Raw genomic sequence first — 19,844 nt, forward strand, 5'->3', positions numbered from 1 at the left:
ACTGTAATAATTATCCATGATGTTGTGTGAGCTGAAATTTATTTTTATTGTTGTTATTATTCATATATATAATATATTTGTTACTATTCATAAATATATGAATATTTGTTTTTATATAAGAATAATATATATTATGAATACATATCTCTTAAAAATTTTATGCGATCTACTACTGATAAATATTTGAGTTTGGTTTATGGCTGTTATGAATAAAGCTGTTATGAACATTCTTGCACAGGTTTTTTTGGTGTAATATATGTACCATTCTGTTAGGTGTACAACTAAGAGTGTAACTGTTGGGTTATAGAGTAGGTGTATGATCGGCTAAGTGTAGAAAGTAATACTAAACACTATTCCAAAATGGTTGCATACATTTACACTTCATATCTTTGACACTTGGAATCACCAACCTTTAAAATCTGTAGTGGCCTCTCATAATTTTAACTTGCATTCCACTGAGTAAGTAATGGTGTTGAGTCCATTGGCCATTAGAATATCCTCCTCTGTGAGGTTCTTAACACTAAAACTTGGTTTAAAGACTAAAACTTGAGTCAAAAAGTATACTAAATTCCAAAGTTGAGGCAATAACTCAGAACAACAATACTTTAAAGTAGTACCAATTACACATACCTAATTTAGAAGATTATAGGTATATAGAAATGTTTCTATCATTTGAGTTATTTGGTTTGTTAATATTTCAAGAAAGTGAAGAACTTTTTTCCTATTTGTACGACCATTTATTCACTCCTACATTCATTAAAAAACTGGCAAACATTTATTTATGCCAGGCATTGTATTCAACATTAGGCTGTACCAAAGATGGAAGAGACCTATCTGAGATGGAGCATGTGCATTTCCAGAAGGCACAGACAAGCTTACTGAGCAGGTATCCCAGACCATGTCATCCACCTCTAATGCACCAGAACCTGCAGCTCAGTTCAGACCTATGGTTTGGGGGGCCCCAAAGAGAAACTGATCATCAGGTATGATATAGCGGGGGGCAAGGAGAAATGGGTTTGATATCCAGGTCATCTACTTGAGTGTCTTTTAGTACTACCTTGTCCAATTTGACAGTTAAGTGGATGAGAACCATTTATACATGGCCTGGAAAGAATGTGACAAACAGGGTTCCAATTCTCACAGTAGGTAACCCCATTAGAAGAAGAAAAAGCCCACACTTCATTTACTGATGAATCAGCTTGATACATGAGACTACAGCTACACTGTAGCCCTATTCTCTCTGCCCAAATCTATTTCTTTCCCTTCCCCTCAAGGTAGTCATTCTAAGAATGTTCACAAGTAAACTTCCTACGTGCTGATTTCCATTTCAGAATCTACTCCCTGAGAGATCCAACCTACAACAGTATCAGTGGAAAACTAAACTGCCCTAATAGACCTATAGTCTAGTGGTATAGATGTGTATAGAATGTGCATATAGATGAATAGAATGAGTTTTATTTGTATTTTCAAAATATTTCTCCATTATTTAAGCAAATTTGAATAAAAGGAGTATTATCTTTCTAAAAGATAATTGGAAGATAAATATAAAAATAAAAAATATGAATTGGAAGATAAATGGTAAAAATAAAAAAATATATATGTAGGTGATCGTGCAGAAAGAGTTACTGTAGCAGGTCTGAAACTTCTCTTCTTAGAAAGGCCTTCTTGCCAGACTGGCCCTTGGCTGGTGTCTGGGAACTTAGTGGTAAAAAGTTCCCTAAACTGATAGAAAACTTTCCTTAAATGAAAAAGAATGGCTTACTGTAGTTAAACTGTACAAACAATGTGGTTTCTGTGGACACATTTTCCTTCTGGAACTCTGGAATTTGTTATGTGCTAAGTAAGCAGAGGGTACCTACATGACTGAACCCAGGAAAAAATGTGGGCACTAAGTACCTAATGAATTTCCCCAGAAGATAAAATTTCATGTGTTGTCACACATGTTCCTTGACCTATGTCTGGAGGCTGTCCTCTGTGACCGCACTACAGGACTTCTAGAAGCTTGTACCTAGTTTCCTCCAAACTTCCCCATACGCCTTTTTCCTCTGATGAGTTTTCTTTGTATCCTTTGACTGCAATACATTTTAGCTGTATGCACAAATATATGCTGAGTCTTCTGAGTTGTTCTAGCAAATCACTGAATACGGGACTGGTCTTGAGGCTCCCCAGCACAGAGGTATAATATTTTTCATAGGGAAGTCATTTTCCAGAATTTAATGCTTTAACTACATTATATTTCTATTGATATAAATGTATAGGATAATAAGTTATAACTTATAATATTTATGATTACTCAAGGAAGAATACACTTTTATCCATCTAGCCACGTATTGGACAAAATGTTCCTATCCCATGAATCTCTACCAAAAACACTTGCTATATTGCATATATCTTGAATGCCTGTATTTCAAAAGAATTCTGATTGATTGCTAATTTATATCCTGGTTTACTTTTTTGGTATTGTTATATATGAATATATTCCCCTACATAGAAAAGGTTATATAAGACAAGGATTGCCTGACAAATTATTCTGTACTTAGTACAGAATAGGAAAAATTATGTGTAGACATAACCCCCTAAACCCATAAAACATTCCTCTCTTCTTTATTCATCCTGAATTATTTTTGTTTGCATTGGAAAACACAGTTTAAACTGCACTGTTTTCTTACACTAATTTCAGTGTCAATATTTTGTCAGTAAAAAAGTTAAGGCTGGTAGTTTAATTGTATTTATGTTGTTCATGGTATAGATTTAGGCTCCTCTTGGGTAGTGTATTGTTTTAGCCTAGAAAATAAGAACTTATCATGTTGGAAGACAAAACATATTCTTGGGATCTACAAAAATGTATGTAAGTAGTGAGTAGAGAGCACAAATTTCTTTAAGTTCTTTTACCATCTGTTTGTTATTTTATATCATTGCTATAAAATCTAGAAGTTGAACTTCCAAAATATAATGGACACCTGTTTTGTCAGTATCATTCACATGTAAATATAATTAATTAGGAAGGAAAGATAGAGTTAGACTTACATTTTCACTAGATTCTGTTTCATTCTAGGCAGTTGATCCATCTGTTGCCTTTTAAAAACTTGGTATGAGTCAGAGACCTGAAATATAAACATTTGAGAATTTGTCCTCTTATTTCATGACTGATTTTGGAGATAAGAGGAACAGTCCTTTCTCAACTAACTCTTTTTAACCAGGCCTTTAAGTGGTATGCATAAGAGAAACTAAAGAATAATGGGAAATTCTGGCTTTCTCCAGTACCTTTAAAAAAGATTTTATTTATTTATTTATTTATTTATTTGACAGAGAGAGATCACAAGTAGGCAGAGAGGCAGGCAGAGAGAGGTGGGGAAGAAGGCTCCCCTCTGAGCAGAGAGCCTGATGTGGGGCTCGATCCCAGGAACCTGAGATCATGACCTGAGTCGAAAGCAGAGGCTCAACCCACTGAGCCACCCAGGCACCCCTGGCTTTCTCCAGTATTAAAAGGTTTCTAAAGATTATGTAAACTCCTTCATCTCAACCACACATTCCATGTGATTTTTAAAATAAATATAGAGGAAATTTTGACAATCATATCATCTTTGTGGCATAAAGACCATTAAAAGTTTTTGTTATAGATACTGAATATAAATACTATGTTCTGTCATTAAGAAAGACATAACAATAGAAGCTGTACGTATATTGAAATAGAAAAACAAGATCATATTTTCATTCTTGTCTGTTTTGAGATACTTCTGTGATACAAAAGTGGAGACTTCCTATAAATGGTGTAAATAAAATTTCTAGTACAGGAAGAGTTGAGGCTGGTAACCTTAGAGATGGCAATTGAAGACATGAGTACATGAGATCACTTGGTAAGAACACACAGAGAAGTAAAAGAGTTGAGGATATAAACTTGAGAAAGCAACTTTTAAGGGGCAGGAGAATTACTAAATGCCATCCTTTGAAGAATAGGAAAACCCAGGAAAAACATACTTCATGGAAGTCAAGAGGTGGGTGATATTAAAAAAGTGAGCATGACTCTTACACCTGGACGTCTTCCTATTCATCTCGACTCTTCCACCTGATCCAGAAGCCCGGGCCTTCCTTACAATCTTGCTCTTTTTCCCCCTCTACCCTCAACTCCCCAACATGAGTGCGGATCCAGCTCTGCCCCAGTCCCCTCCTGGCCCCAGACCGCCCGGGTCTAGGGACTCTTCTCCAATGCCTGAGGTTTGCAGGCCTGAAGAAAGTTATGCGTCCCTACAAATGTCATCTGCGGAGACGCCCCACGCGGAGACCATCTCTCCTCTTCCTTCCTCCGTGGATCTGCTTGTTCAGGACAGCCCGGATTCCTCCACCAGTCCCAAGGTGAAACTACCGCCCACTTCTGCAAAGGAGAGAACAGGGAGGAAGGAAGACACAGCCCAGGGCAAGAAACAGAAGATCAGGACAGTATTCTCTCAGACCCAACTCTATGTCCTCAATGATCGATTTCAGAGGCAGAAATACCTCAGCCTCCAGCAGATGCAAGAACTTTCCAACATTCTGAACCTTAGCTATAAGCAGGTAAAGACCTGGTTCCCGAACCAGAGAATGAAATGTAAAAGGTGGCAGAAAAACCACTGGCCAAAGGAGAGCAAGAGTGTGACTCAGAATAGCACGGCAGCCACGGAATACCCAGCCTTCTACTCCTACCACCAGGGACACCTGATGAACACTTCTGGAAACCTTCCAATATGGAGCAGCAGCCAGACCTGGAATAACCCGAATTGGAGCAACCAGACCTGGAACAGCCAATCTTGGAGCAACCACTCCTGGAACGGCCAGTCTTGGAGCAATCACTCCTGGACCAGTCAGACCTGGTGCCCCCAAGCTTGGAACAGTCAGCTCCACAGCTGTGGAGAGGAATCCCTGCAACCCCAGATCCAGTTCCAGCAAAATTCCGTCAGTGATTTGGAGTCCCTCTTAGAAACTTCTGGGGAAAGCTATAGTGTAATACAGCAGTCCGCTAAGTATTTCAGTACCCAGCAAATCATGGATTTGTTCCCAAATTACTCTGTGAACATACAGCCTGAAGATGTGTGACGACGAGTATTACTCGATCTTGGTTTGGGCAATGACTGTATCACGTCTCCTAGGCTTTGTCTTTTAGAGTCCTGTATCTTTGCCTTAATATTGTGTTTCCCATTATTCTTACTGTACCTTTTGAGGGGGTTTGATTGGAGTCAAAGCTCTCAGTAGCATTGGCTGTGCACAACATGGAACAGGTGTTTCTGACTGTAGATAACTGGATACAGTCCTACTGGTGTATCTTCAGGCTCTAGAATCTAACCTCAAGAATAGGAAGTAAAGATACAAAGACATGTGATAAAGGATAATGGTATTTTCTGAGATTGTGAGGCTTTCTTGTTAACAACCTTAATTTTTAATGGTGAAGGGTAAAACTACAATGTGCTTCATTGATTTCCTCTGCTCCTTGCGAAGTTTTACTAGAACTGTTAATTCTAGTATTTGTAGAAAGATGTTTTGTATTTTTAACATATCATGATAATAGTACCAGTTTGGCTGGTTGGATAGGTTTAAGTACAAATAAATAAAAATACCCACTTTAAAAAAAAAAAAAGTGAGCATGGTTAGCAATGTGAAATTCCTAAGAGATGTCTACACTACCAGGAGGCTTGAAAAGAAGTCTTATGTTTGGCTATTAAAAAGTAAACTGTGCCAGAGCCCTGTGCTGGGGGTCAGAAATTTGAAAGAGGTCAAAGATTAAAAGCAAGGCAGTGAGTATATTCACCCTTGCATGAAGTTTGACTGAGAAAAGGAAAGCTGAGGTAGTAGTTTGATTAAGAGGGGGGTAAAATAAAAGTTGGTTTCTGCTTTATTTTGGAGGAAGAGATGAGCATCTTTGTGAAGATGTTAGAGCATCTTTGCTAAGTGGGACAATTTTGGGCACACTGGACCAGAAGATGGAATTCATTCATTTATTCACTCAGCAAACACTAGGGAGCATCCACTAGGTGCCACCTCTAGTTTAGCACCAGGGCACAAAGATAAGTCATAGTTCTTACAATCTATTGGAGCACGATAAATAGATTGTACAATTCACTGTTTTGGCAGAGGTTTGCACAGGTGCTTTGTAAGCATAAAGCAGATGCTAGTTCAAGCCATCAGGGGCCTGGAAGAGTAGCCAATTAAGAGCTAGGGAAAGGACATTCCAGGCAGAAAAAAACAGGAAGGGCCTACAAGAATAAGACAGCATGACATATGCAGGGACCACATATATCATTGGTCTGGCTGCAGTACAGGGTGTGAGTATTGACACAGCTGGAAAGGCAGGCACTGGGTGTTGGAAAGGACCTTGTAGACTACACTGAAATTTGCTGAAATCCCCTGGACAATGCAAAGTCACTGAAGGCTTTAAATGGGGAACATCACTGGGGTGCCTGGGTTGCTCAGTCAGTTAAGTGCCCAACTCTTGATTTTGGCTCAGGTCATGATCTCAGGGTCCCTGGGATCCAGCCCCAAGTCAGCTCCATGCTCAGCGGGGAGTCTGCTTGGGAATTTTCTCTCTCTACCTCTCCCTCCTTCAAATAAATAAATAATCCTTAAAAAAAAAAAAAAAAAAAAAACAGGGAACAACACCACATCTACATTCCAGAATGATTGCTCAGGCAGCAGAGGAAAAAAAAATTGAGTAGGGTGGGGGCAAGATTTTAATAGCTATGCTGTTGAGATTATATTTAAAGTCTAGATTTAAATCTGGAGAACTCTAGTGTTCCTGGGTGGCTCAGTCAGTTAAACGTCTGCCTTTAGCTTGGATCATGATCCTAGAGTCCCCGGATAGAGACCCCCATCTGAAGCCCTGCCCGTCAAGAAGTCAGCTTCTCCTTCTGCCCCTCCCCCTGCTCATGCTCTCTCTCTCTCTCTCTTTCCCACTCTCTCTGATAAATAAATAAAATATTTTAAGAAGAAAATAAAAGTAAATCTGGGGAGCTCTATTTTCAAACAAACAATAATAAAATAGATTTGTCCAAAAAGACAACAGAAATAGCTGGATAGTCTGGAACCTATGATGTAAGGAATTGCTAGTGTAACTTCTGTGGTAATTTAATATTTTAGCTTAGGGGAAAAACTATGGAATCACTTAAGAGTTGGTTTCATATCTTGAGAAGCTGTCACATAGGAAATGTATAGAATTATTCTGTGTTATTCAGAGGAAGAAACCAAAATCAATATGGTTTAAGGAAGGAGAATAAAGAGCATCATATGATGCTTTAACAATTCTAATAATTAGAATTGCCTGACAATGAAACAGAACAGCCTCAGGTTCATTATCTGTAAACCAAAACATTATATTCAACAATATCTCAGATCTACTGACAAAGTTCTATGTTTATGGAAACAGAACTTAAGTTTATTATGTGTTACAAGTTCTACACAGACTTTCTGCCTGACTTTAAAGCAATAAACCTATGTATCATAAAACTCAATGTCTGGGGGCATCTGGGTGGCTCAGTGGGTTAAAGCCTCTACCTTCGGCTCAGTTCATGATCCCGGGGTCCTGGGATCGAGCCCCGCATCGGGCTCTCTGTTCGGCAGAGAGCCTTCTTCCCTTCCTCTCTCTCTCTGCCTCCCTCTCTGCCTATTTGTGATCTGTCTGTCAAATTAAAAACAAACAAACAAATTAAAAAAAACCTTTAAAAAAAAACCCAAAACCTCAGTGTCTGTACTGTATACATACTGCATAAATTAGAAAAACTCTGTGATATGGAAACACACAATTTCATTCAAAACAGTGAAGACAGCAGAAGTATAAACAGCAGCCTCAGCAAATAGCTCTAGTTATCTACCTAAGAATCAATTATTTATGTATTCAGCATGGAAAGAACTGCAGATCATCTGTTGACCTTTCCAGTCACCCTAATATCCACAGGTCAGAACCATCTTTGACTACAACGATTAACAATTCATTCTAGAGTGAAAATCCTTATTAACATTTATACTGGGGAACAGGATTACATCTTCCTGGGAAGCTGTTAAAATAGGCTTTGATTATATGCTGAGTGATCCTGTATAATCAGAGTAGAACCTATTCCACCTAAGTCAATTTTTCAGACAAACAAAGGCAAAGGAGGAAGGCTGAAGCAACTAGAAATTCTAATGCCCCTGTCACAGAGAGAGAGGCTAGGGAGATCAGGAAAGAAAACAGGAAAATAATGTTCACCGTTTCCTAGAATTTAGAACATATTTATGGCTAGGCATTTTACTTAGCACTTTACATACATTACATCTCTAAATGCTCACAAATCCCCTGCAAGGCAATACTATTATTTCCCATTCTACCAAGAAGGAAAGAAATTAGGCCCCAAAAGGTCACATTACAATTAAGTACCAAGCTGGGATTTAAATCCAAATTTAAATGACTCCAAAATCTGTGGTCTTTCCTCAAACCACATCTTGTAAAGCAGTTAGCATTTATGCTAGAACTGGAAGGAAGCGGAATTAGCATGCACAAAAAGCAGCAAACTGCAGGTGGAGTCATGGTCTGAGGAAAGGCAGGAGGGTGCCTGTGCTGCAGGAGTATTGATGCCAACTGAGTATCCAGGAACCATCACGTGTGAACTGACTGTTTTACAAGTAAGAGACTACAAGGATTGATTCTATTTTGTCTCAATTTCCTAACTTAATCTTCGTCACTCCTAGAAGTCCGGGCCTCCCTTTATTCACCACTGCCCTGACTTTCACTCCCAAATTGTTCTATACATCTCCTTATCAGCTCCAAGCCCCAATCCTAACTCCCTTCCTCTCAATCCTCTCATGAATCTGCTGAAAATGCCAGATTAGTAATTAGCAGACTTTCTTTATGGCAAACCAAGCCCTCAAGGTCTTCTACTTCCTTGCCTCACCTAGTTAATGTCCTGAAGACTCCATCCTTCTTTTTGGGTCTACCTCCCCTGACTATCATGGTTGAAACTCTTCAGAGCTATATTCTAAACTATCTTTTCTTTTCACCCTGTATATTCTCCCTGAAGCATTTCATTCATTCAAATGGCTTCATTTACTATTTATATGCTAATAATGGGAGAGACGTATCTCCCATTTTTATCTTTTCTACCCTGAGATTCATATATCCAACTGCTCTCTGGACACTTCCATGTAGATAGTGTGCATTGAAAACTAAACTCAGATACTGATTTTAAAATATATATCAAAATAAAATTAACAAGGATTAAATAAATGTAAAATATTTAGCCAAGTACTAAAAAAAGATGTGATAAATGTTATGAAATATTGCAATGAAGACTTTTTAAACTACGATATCAGAAGCCATAAATAAAAGATAACTCTGATAACATCAAAACAAAAACTCAGTAATACTAACATCATCATAACTAAAACTGAAAGGCAAATAAAAAACTCTGGAAAATATGTACATCATCCATAATTTACTGATCACTTTCCTGTCCTGTCATATGTATGTACACACTTTCCTATCCTGTATCGTAAATACAACCTTTCTAGTAATAGCAGGGCTGTATCTGTCTTAGACCTCGCTGTGCATAATTATGACACAAAATGCCATGAATTTCATGATAGCAGAGGGATAACTGCTTATTTGTTTGAATTCTAGAAATTATAGATCAAACTAAAAGGATAACTAAGGAAGCAAGTATGCAAAATATTCCCTTAATCTGGGCAAATTTTATCTCCTTTTTCCCCTTTTATAAAACCCATAAATTTTCCTTTTACCTTTCATATTTAGAAACTTGGTGGATTTTTTCCCCATAATTCCAATGTATGTTTGTATACCAAGCCAAACCAATCAAAAGCCTAGAAAAGCGAAAAATGTAATTTACAGTAGGAGAAAACTCTTAAAATTTAGAAGTAAGACAAGAAAAGTTACCCGAGACATTTCAGCTAGGTACCTACAGCGCTCATCGTTGGTCTCGTGGTAAGCCTACAGGAAAAAATACAAAGGTAAAGAATCCAACATCAGAGAGGATTTGCGATACTAGCAAGACTATTCCTAAGTCAAGTTTATGTTTCTACGCTGTTTTTAAAAATAGTATAGGAAATAGTTTTGTAAGTATTTTGTGATAATAATATAGTAGGTTTGTAGATAACATACTAAAAGTAATGGCAGTTACAAAGAAATGTCTAGTATAGAATAAAAACAAACCCTTGATTCTTGTTCCAGTCTCAGTGCACAGTCTTTCACTTGATTTTCAAGGCTTCTCTTCTCTTTTTCTAGCTGTTTAAGTAATGTATTTACGTATTCCTGAAAGTAAAAATAGTAAATTTTTACATGAACTCATATTCTAAATAATAGTAAGAAATTTCTTCACTGGCAAATGCCTTTACCTCATAACATTCCGTGACTTCAAATTCTATAATACGTACTTTTTAAGTGGTGCCTGGGTGGCTCAGTGGGTTAGAGCCTCTGCCTTCTGCTCAGGTCATGATCTCAGAGTCCTGGGATAGAGTCCCACATGGGGCTCTCTGCTCAGCAAGGAGCCTGCTTCCTCCTCTCGCTCTGCCTGCTTCTCTGCCTACTTGTGATCTCTGTCTGTCAAATAAATAAATAAAATCTTTTAAAAAAATGTACTTTTTAAGTAATAACAATAATAATAATTACAATATTTATTTAACCTTAACAATATTCCAAGTCAGTACTTGTGCTAAGTGCTTTCCACAAACGATTTCATTTAATCCTCATAAAAACCATGAAGATGGCTAGTATATTTATTTCCATTTTACTGTTGAGAAAATTGCATCTATTAGATGTTAAGTAACTGGTCCAAAGACACACAGCTAATAAATGGTAGAACTGGAATTAGAACCCAGGTATTTTGGGGTGCCTGGCTGGCTCAGTCATTGGACCATGAGACTCTGGATCTCAAGCCCCATGTTGGATGTAGAGATTACTCAAAAATGAAATATTTAAAAAAAAAAAGAACCCAGGTAATCTGACTCCAAAGGTGACAAATGCTAAACAATATTATTATATATTTTTCATATGACTGGTACCAGTGTAACAACAGTACAATAGAAAAGAACAGACAAATAAATAGTTGATGACCAGGAAAATTGAAAAAATATTGCAGAGTAGGACAGTTCTGGAAACTAAGACCTCAAGCCAAATGTCATTCATCACAAATAGCTGAAGCTGAGTAGAGGTTTAGCCAAATGCCAGAAAAATACTGCATTATAGCAGTGTGGTTTAAAACTTTAATCCCTAAACCAATAACTAATTATTTGCAGTAACTCCAATTTTTTCTCGTATTCTTACACATTACCTCATTAACATTAAAAAAACTCTCCAGACTGAATTCTACATAACACTTGTTGGTCATGATTTAGGTCACTGAAGTTATTAAAAGAAACATTTAAAGAAAAACAGAAGCAGCTGATTTAAATCTCCACAAAGCAAAACTGCAAGATATTTTAGAGCTCATAACCTCCTCCTAAAAAATAGCTAATTCTCTAAAAACTTATTCTCTCCTAGATACTTGTTAATACTTACTAGAATATAAAAAATTGTATCAATAGGATAATTAGGTCAGCTGAAACAAGCAAGTTCTTGTCTCTAAAAATAACATCAGTGATAATACAAATGACATTTCTCCACTATACATATTTGATTACCATTAAAACATAACTGGGTGATATTTCACAGGCAGGTCTTATTTGTCTTTGAAAACCATGCACTGGTGTCATAAATGGGCTTTCAGTCTCCCTTCCCAAATAAAAACCTGCTCCAGAAGAAAGTCCATGAAAGCCCCATAAATTTAAGAGGTTAAACTGACTTATCTTATAGAAAATTAAACCCTTATGAAATAAACCACTGCTCAAGCATGAACGTTTTTTGAAGAAATAATCAAAGAGTGATGAAAGTAGTTCAAAATTTTGCTGTATAGATCCTTGCTAGGATAATTTCAAGCTTAGTCTACCATATATATGGTATATACTATAACCATAGTAATATGGCTTAGTTACATCATTTGTTAAATACATTTTTATAAATGTAAAAGAGAAAGAACCTACTCATTTTAATATTGTTTCAATGGGAAAATGCACTCTAAGTTTTAAAAGAAATTAGCTTATCAACAAACTACTGGAATACAAGTTATTTTTATATTAAAGATGACCTGAGTGAGATATAACCCAAAACTCTAGAAACTCATAGAAGAAATCATACGAAATAGGTAAAATTCAGGCAAGAGGCCTGCTTCTCCCTCTCCCATTCTACCTGCTTGTGTTCCTGCTCTCCCTATCTCTCTGTCAAAGAAATAAATAAAATCTTTAAAATCAATCACTCAATCAATCTCCCACCTCCTGAGATCTCCTTCTATATACTTCTTATCCATTCACTTCGATTATAAGCTATCACTTCTCTGATAATAAATATCACATCCAAATCTAAATCTGTGCCTATTCTTAACATTTGTTTGACACCTCAAGCTCAGTTTTACTAAAACCACTTTCTACAACTTTACACAACTTATATCCCAATAAACTCAATGCTTTAATGGTACCAAGCATAGATTTCTAATTTTGCAAGGGACATTTGGATTTCATTAAGTGGGAATATTTTAGGAATTTTGTACATGGGAAGAAGAGTATGGGTTTGTAAGATAGGGTCATGTAAGAGTGAATATGTCAAACAATGAACTATAGGAATCTTTAAAAATTTTTTACTAACAGAGCTCAGGCCTGAGAGCCTACTACATACACTATCTCCCTTCTGAATTCTATAACCAAAAAAATCTTGGCCAAAATGAGAACCATTATAATTAAGCTCATTTTTTAAAGCACCATTCTACTTCACTAATAGTTCTTCAATAATTTTGTACTCAAACACTATGAATTATAAAATAAACTGTATAAAAGATTTCATTAGGAATCCCTAAATTAAAAAGTGTTAAGTTAAAAATGGCAACATACTAAAGCTGGGAAAATCTGAGTATCAAATTAGATAATAATGCTAAAAATTATATAAAAGTATGTAACATAAAGTTATATTATAGAAATCCATGAGTATTTATTTCAAATAAATAAATAAATAAATAAATAAATAAATAGAAAAGAAAGATTTTCTCCATAGTAGATTGACTAATAAATAGTGAAAGTCATGGACATGATAGTAATTACCAACCAAAAATATCAATAGATGCTAAAATAGTGGATGAAAGTCAATATGGAATAGGATATTTACATACTGTCAAAATACTTCCCCATAAAATGCCTTCTAATTACAAAGGGAAAAAGAATAACTGCAATGGAGATGACAGACATCTTCTTAATTAAGTGATCAAAGTTAATGTTAACAATTATGAGGCAAGTTGAAATAACCTCTCAATTGACTGGATAAAATAAGAACACAATTTGAGTTATGTGGCATTCTTACAAAAAAATGTATAATTAGCATTTAATGATAAGGACTCATTAAACACACATACTAGGATATTCTACAAAATGTTTAGCAAGTAATCTTTAAAAGTGTCAAGGTTGAAAGTCAAAGAAAATCTGAAAAACTATTTTTCCCCAGCTTTACTGGGGTCTAACAATTAAAATTTTAAGATGTACAATTACAACGTAAAAGACGTAAATTACAACGTAAGACGTAAAATGTACAATGTAATGATTTGAGATAGATAGGTAGATAGATAGATATGGAGAAAGTCTGTTCCCCATCAATGAAAAATTATTTTGATTTAGGTCACTAAAGCACATGACAACTAAATGCAATATATGATCCTGAATAGGGCCCATTTGTATAAAGAACGTTATTGGGACAACTGATGAAACTGTATGAGCAGTGAAGAATCCGTGCTAATTTCTTGATTTTGATGGCTACATTATGATTGCGTAGGAGAAAGTCCTTGTGGATTCTAGTTAGAAGTGATAGCAACTTACTCTAAAACGGTTCTTGAAAACAGAAGTTTCTTGCACTATTCTTGCATTTTTTCCTGTAAGTTTGAAGTTATTTCTAAATAAATAAAATTGGGGGCACCTAGGTGGCTCAGTGTCTTAAGCCTTTGCTTTCTGCTCAGGTCATGATCTCAGGGTCCTGGGATAGAGCCCCACATTAAGCTCCCTGCTCGGTGAGGAGTCTGCTTCCCCCTCCCTCTCTGCCTACTTGTGATCTCTCTCTCTGTCAAATAAATAAATCTAAATAAATAAATAAATAAATAAACAAATTTGTAAATCCATCCAACAAAAAATGGCAACATACTAGTTTCATAAACTTGTAGATATATATGGAAAATGTTATTAAGCTGAAACTTCATATCAGATGTGGACCCCTTGCTTGTTCTGACTTTCTTTATAACCACGTTCACCTTTAACATCTTGATTTCTTATCCTTCTGGCCTATAACACACCATCTCTAGCTTTGTGCTTGTTTGTTTCCCCTAGATTCAGTATAGAAACACAAAGTATTTTATTTTCTTTGGTTAGCCTTTGGACTACTCCCACAAGTAGAATTCCTGGGACCCCTCTCACTTTTCTTCCTTGAGCCTGCTGCCTAGTTGAATTTTAGATGCGCTATACTCTGGTATTATGCCATAACTCGGGAAAGTGGGGTGGTTCATTGGGGCAACCTCATGGTAATAAGGCAAGCATAAAAAAAAAAAGGCCTCAATTAATGGAATTTATCATATCAACGGACTAAAAAAATCACGTGATCATATCAATAGATGCAGAAAAGGCAATTGACAAAATCTAACACCCAGTTATACCAAAAACTCGCAGTAAACTAGGAATAGAGAGGAACTTTCTTCACTTGATAAAGAATATCTTAAAGAAGAACAACAACTATAATACCACACTTAATGGTTAGAATCTTGAAGCTTTCCCACTGAGATCAGATGGAACAAGGCAAGGATGACCCTTCTCACCACTTCTTACAACATCACACTGAAAGTCCTTGCTAATACAATAAGGCAAGAAAAGGAAATAAAATGTGTATAGACTGGGAAGGAAGATTAAAAAAAAAAACTATGTTTGCAGATAACATGATCATCCATGTGGAATACCCAAAATAATCAACAACAAACTCTGGAACTAATAAGTGATTATAACAAGATTGCCAAATGACAACCTTGTTATATATGGAATATATATGGAATATATAACAAGGTTAATATATGAAAATCAATTGTTTTCCTATATACTGGCAATGAACAAGTAGAATTTAGAAATTTTATAAAAAAACACACAATATCATTTACATTAGCACCCCCAAAAGGAAATACTTAGATATATATCTAAAAAGATATGGGTAAGATCTGGATAAGGATAACTAAAAAACTATGATGAACAAAATCAAAGAACTAAATAAATGGAAAAGATATTCCATGTTCATAGATAGGAAGACTCAAGATGTCTTTTTATTATCAAGATGTCAGTTCTTCCCAACATAATCTATAGATTCAATGCAATCTCAATCAAAATCCCAACATGTTATGGATATTTGATGAACTTATTCTAAAGTTTATAGAAGTAAAAAACTCAAAGAGCCAATATGACATTGAAAAAGAAAAAAAATTGGAGGACCGATGTTTACCAACTTCAAGACTTACCAAAAAGCTATAGTAATCAAGATTGCTATTAACAAAAGGATAGATATATAAATAGAACAGAAAGCCCAGAAATAGACCACCCAGAACAAATAGATCTTTTTTCAAATGTTTTTTTCCGCAAAAGAACAAAGGCAATGCCACAGAGCAAAGATAGTTTCTTCAACAAATGGTGCAGAATAACTGGACATCCACATGCAAACAAACGAATCTAAGCCATGCCCTTCATAAAAATTAATCCAAAGTGGATCACAGACCTAAATGTAAAATGAAAAACTAGGGGCGCATGGGTGGCTCAGTTGGTTAAGTGCGGCCTTCAGCTCAGGTCATGATCCCAGGATCCTAGGATCAAGCCCAGCCATCAGGCTCCCTGCTCAGTGGGGAGCCTACTTCTCCATGCCCCCACTCATCTCTCTCGCTCTCTCAGATAAATAAATAAATGAAATCTTAAAAAATAATAAAATGAAATGCAAAAATATATAACTCCTGATATATAACATCATAAGATGACATAAGAGAAAACTTAGATGATCTTTGGTATGGTGATTTTTTTAGATACAACACCAAATGCACTATTCATAAAAGAAATAATAAATAAGCTGATCTTCATTAAAATTAAAAACTCTGCTCCGTGAAAGACAATGCCAACAGAATTAGAAGATTAACCACATACTGGGAGAAAATACTTGCAAAACACACATCGGATAATGGACTGTTACCTAAAATACACAAAGAACCCTTAAAACTCAACAACAAACAATCTGATTTAAAAATGGGCCAAAGCTCTTAACAAATACATAAAAGAAGATATACAGATGAAAAATAAGCACATGAGGGGCGCCTGGGTGGCTCAGTGCATTAAAGCCTCTACCTTCAGCTCAGGTCATAATCCCAGGGTCCTGCATCAGGCTCTCGCTTGGGAGGGAGCCTGCTTCCCCCTCTCTCTCTGCCTGCCTCTTTGCCTACTTGTGATCTCTGTCTGTCAAATAAATAAATAAAATCTTAAAAAAAAAAAGAAAAATAAGCATATGAGAAAATGCTCCACATCATATGTCATCAGGGAAATGCAAATTAAAACAACAAGGAGATACCAATACTCATCTATAAAAATGGCCAAAATCCACAACAGTGAAAGTACCAAATGCCAATGAGGATGTGGAGCAATAGAAACTGTCATATAATGCTGGTGCGAATGCAAAATGGTACAGCTTCTTTAGAAGACAGTCTGGCAGGGGTGCCTGGGTGGCTCAGTCAGTTAAGGGTAGGACTCTTGATTTCTGCTCAGGTCATGATCTCAGGGTTAAGGGATCAAGCCCTGAGTCAGGCTCTGCATGGAGTCTGCTTGTCTCTCTCCCTCTGCTCCTCCCCCTGCTTGTTCTCTCTCTCTCAAATAAATAAATAAAATATTTCAAAAAAATAAAAATAAAAAAAGAAGAAGACAGTCTGGCAGTTTCTTACAAAACTAAACATACTCTTACCATATGATCCTGTGATTGCACTCCTTGGTATTTGCTCAAAGGAGTTGAAACTTATGTCCCTACAAAAACCCGCATATGGCTGTGTATAGAAGCTTTATTCATAGCTAAAACTTGGAAGTAACCAAGATGCCCTTCAGTATGTGGATGGATAAATGAACTGTGATACACCCAGACAGTGAAATATTATTCAGCACTAAAAACAAATGAACTATAAAGGCATGAAAAAACACGGAGGAATCTTAAATGCATATTACTAAATGAAAGAAGCCGATCTGAAAAGGTTATATACCGTACGACTACATCTATATGACATTCTGGAAGAGGCAAAACTATGCAGACAATAAAAAGATTAGTGGTTGCCAGAGGTTGGGGTGGATAGTGGGAAGGAACACGTGGAGCACAGAGGATTTTTAGGGCACTAAAAATACTCCTTATTAGATTACAGGGATGGATATATGTTGTTATACATTTTCTAAACCCATAGAATGTACAACAAGAGTAAACCCTAAGGTAAACTGTGGACTTTGGGTGATTATGATCAGTCAATGTAGGTTCATTCTAGTAATGGAATGAATAATGTTGATAATTGGAAGGCTATGCATGTGTAGAGGTAGGGAGTATGTGAGAAGTCTCTGCACCTTCCTTCCAATTTTGTTAAGAACCTAAAACTACTCTAAAAAAAGGTATTAATTAATTAATTTAAAAAATTGTCCTGGAGAGAAAAGGAGAATACATTCTGGATTTTGTAAAAACTGTATTAGTCATTAAGTGCCGTGGGTCATTAAAAGCAAGATATTTGTAATTATCCATTTTAAAAATTATTATAAACATCAGAAATCCTCTAAAATTAAAAAATTATACTATAGTAACGTCAACATTCATTCTAGATTTTGCTTCTTTATTTTACTGACTCCAAAATGAACTGTTCTTTTAAAAATGGTTTTATCAAGGGCACATATTCTCTCATCCCACACTTATAATCCATTAGAAGACCCATAACTTAATATTCTTCATCTTTCCAAGGAGCTTGTTTTAGCTAATTATATAATCAATGGCCACATGCTAGAAAACTATAGCCTGAAAAGACATACTAAAGCCATAGCTCAATTGAAGATTCCACTGGAAATCGACCAAAAAGAAATTAGATACATAAAAGTTAATTCTTCTCTTATCATACAGGGGTTGCTTTGTTTTGTTTCTGATGCTAATCAGTCCTTAATATTTCACCTACACTCATGTCTTAATTTGCTTGGAAAAGGTCACTTCCCTACAGTACATTGAAACAACAGGGTAAGAATAAGAAATTTCAGGATACTTTTACATACATGAAATCAAACATTCGTAGTTACTGATTTTTTTTTTTAAAGTCCTTTTCTTCTATCTTAAAAACAAAGCTGTAGGGGCGCTTGGGTGGCTCAGTGGGTTGAGCCGCTGCCTTCGGCTCAGGTCGTGGTCTCAGGGTCCTGGGATCGAGTCCCGCATCGGGCTCTCTGCTTGGCGGTGAGCCTGCTTCCCTCTCTCTCTCTCTCTCTGCCTGCCTCTCTGTCCACTTGTGATTTCTCTCTGTCAAATAAATAAATAAATAAACAAACAAAAAACAAAGCTGTATTACCACCTATCTTTTAAGCAATGGTAATTGTTATACTATACTAAAGAACATATAAAAACCACAAGTAAAAAAAAATCACTCTACTGAATGCTTACAAAAGAAAAATATAATACATATATAATCACAGCTCCTGGATATGCTGTACTTTTTTCAATGAAGGCAATTGCAATGAATGAACACAGCCCTCTGCATGGTTAAATACCAAGTGCCCCCTTGTGGACAACATTGTTATTAGATTTATATATAAAATCCGTGTTACTGGTTTTGTGTTTAGAGGCTACACACCTGTGTCCAAACTGACATATGATCTTTGGGGAGAACACAAATCTGGTGATATCTGGGAAAGAATACATCAGGAAGAAGTCTCATATGGGTTCTACAGATCTACCACTAGCCAGATGGCTAGTGGGAATTCCTCTTCTTGCTTTGTTTCTATCACACTCTTGAGAATCCAAGATCTCTTCAGCAGGCCTTTCACTACGTGGCTAATATATCACTTAAACACAAATATATTTAGGGGTGTCAATGGTGCTTTGGGCTCACTACTATTAATGCCTGGTTATTAGGTTCTAACTGTATACTTATGAACTTTAAAACAAAATTTCTAAGAATGTTCTGAAGGTAGAAATGACCAGAAGGAACCCACTGGAATCATGACTGGATACTATAGTGAGATAATAGTTCCTTGGAATGTCCAAACTGGGCTGGATGTTTCCAGGCCCCATGAAGCAGCATAACTAAAAAAAAGAACCTGACTCACAATAAAGGGAAACACATTCAGGAAAATGGTATGGGGCATCAGGATGAATAAAAGAGCAGGGTAAGGGGCGCTTGGGTGGCTCAGTGGGTTAAATCTCTGCCTTTGGCTCAGGTCATGATCCCAGGGTCCTGGGATCGAGCCCCGCAGGGGGCTGTCTGCTCAGCAGGGAGCCTGCTTCCCTTCCTCTCTCTCTCTGTCTGCCTCTCTGCCTATCTGTGATCTCTGTCTGTCAAATAAATAAATAAAAATCTTAAAAAAAAAAAAGCAGGGTGATGATTAAGGACATCAGAAATCAGCAGGTAGAACATAAATGGACCAAAACAGAAAATGATATGAGGGGAGAGTCTTGTTTCTTTAAAGGCTCAAAGGGTATGATGAAGAGACTAGTCTGGCTGTTTGAAAGAATTTGTAAGACTTAAAACCATCTCTTC

The 19,844-nt window shown here is 36.4% G+C and overlaps 2 protein-coding genes across 2 annotated transcripts in view; one reads left to right on the forward strand and one right to left on the reverse strand.

The window, feature by feature from the left end:
* Positions 1-19,844, reverse strand: part of CCDC169 (coiled-coil domain containing 169) — a 53,379-nt gene that overhangs the window by 8,357 nt on the left and 25,178 nt on the right. Inside the window, 3 exon segments of the mRNA XM_045978582.1 lie at positions 3,028-3,104; positions 9,890-9,943; positions 10,166-10,264. Of these exon segments, the coding sequence (XP_045834538.1) occupies positions 3,028-3,104; positions 9,890-9,943; positions 10,166-10,264 (230 nt within the window).
* LOC123925313 (homeobox protein NANOG-like) lies at positions 4,135-5,070 on the forward strand. The gene has a single exon (XM_045978581.1). It carries the CDS (start codon positions 4,135-4,137, stop codon positions 5,068-5,070), a length of 936 nt encoding a protein of 311 aa, XP_045834537.1.

Source organism: Meles meles, chromosome 14, assembly GCF_922984935.1.
Source record: "Meles meles chromosome 14, mMelMel3.1 paternal haplotype, whole genome shotgun sequence".
NCBI lineage: Eukaryota > Metazoa > Chordata > Mammalia > Carnivora > Mustelidae > Meles > Meles meles.

Coding starts and splice junctions, on each gene's coding strand:
- LOC123925313 (XM_045978581.1), top strand. CDS start 4,135: ATGAGTGCGGATCCAGCTCTGCCCCAGTCCCCTCCTGGCCCCAGACCG.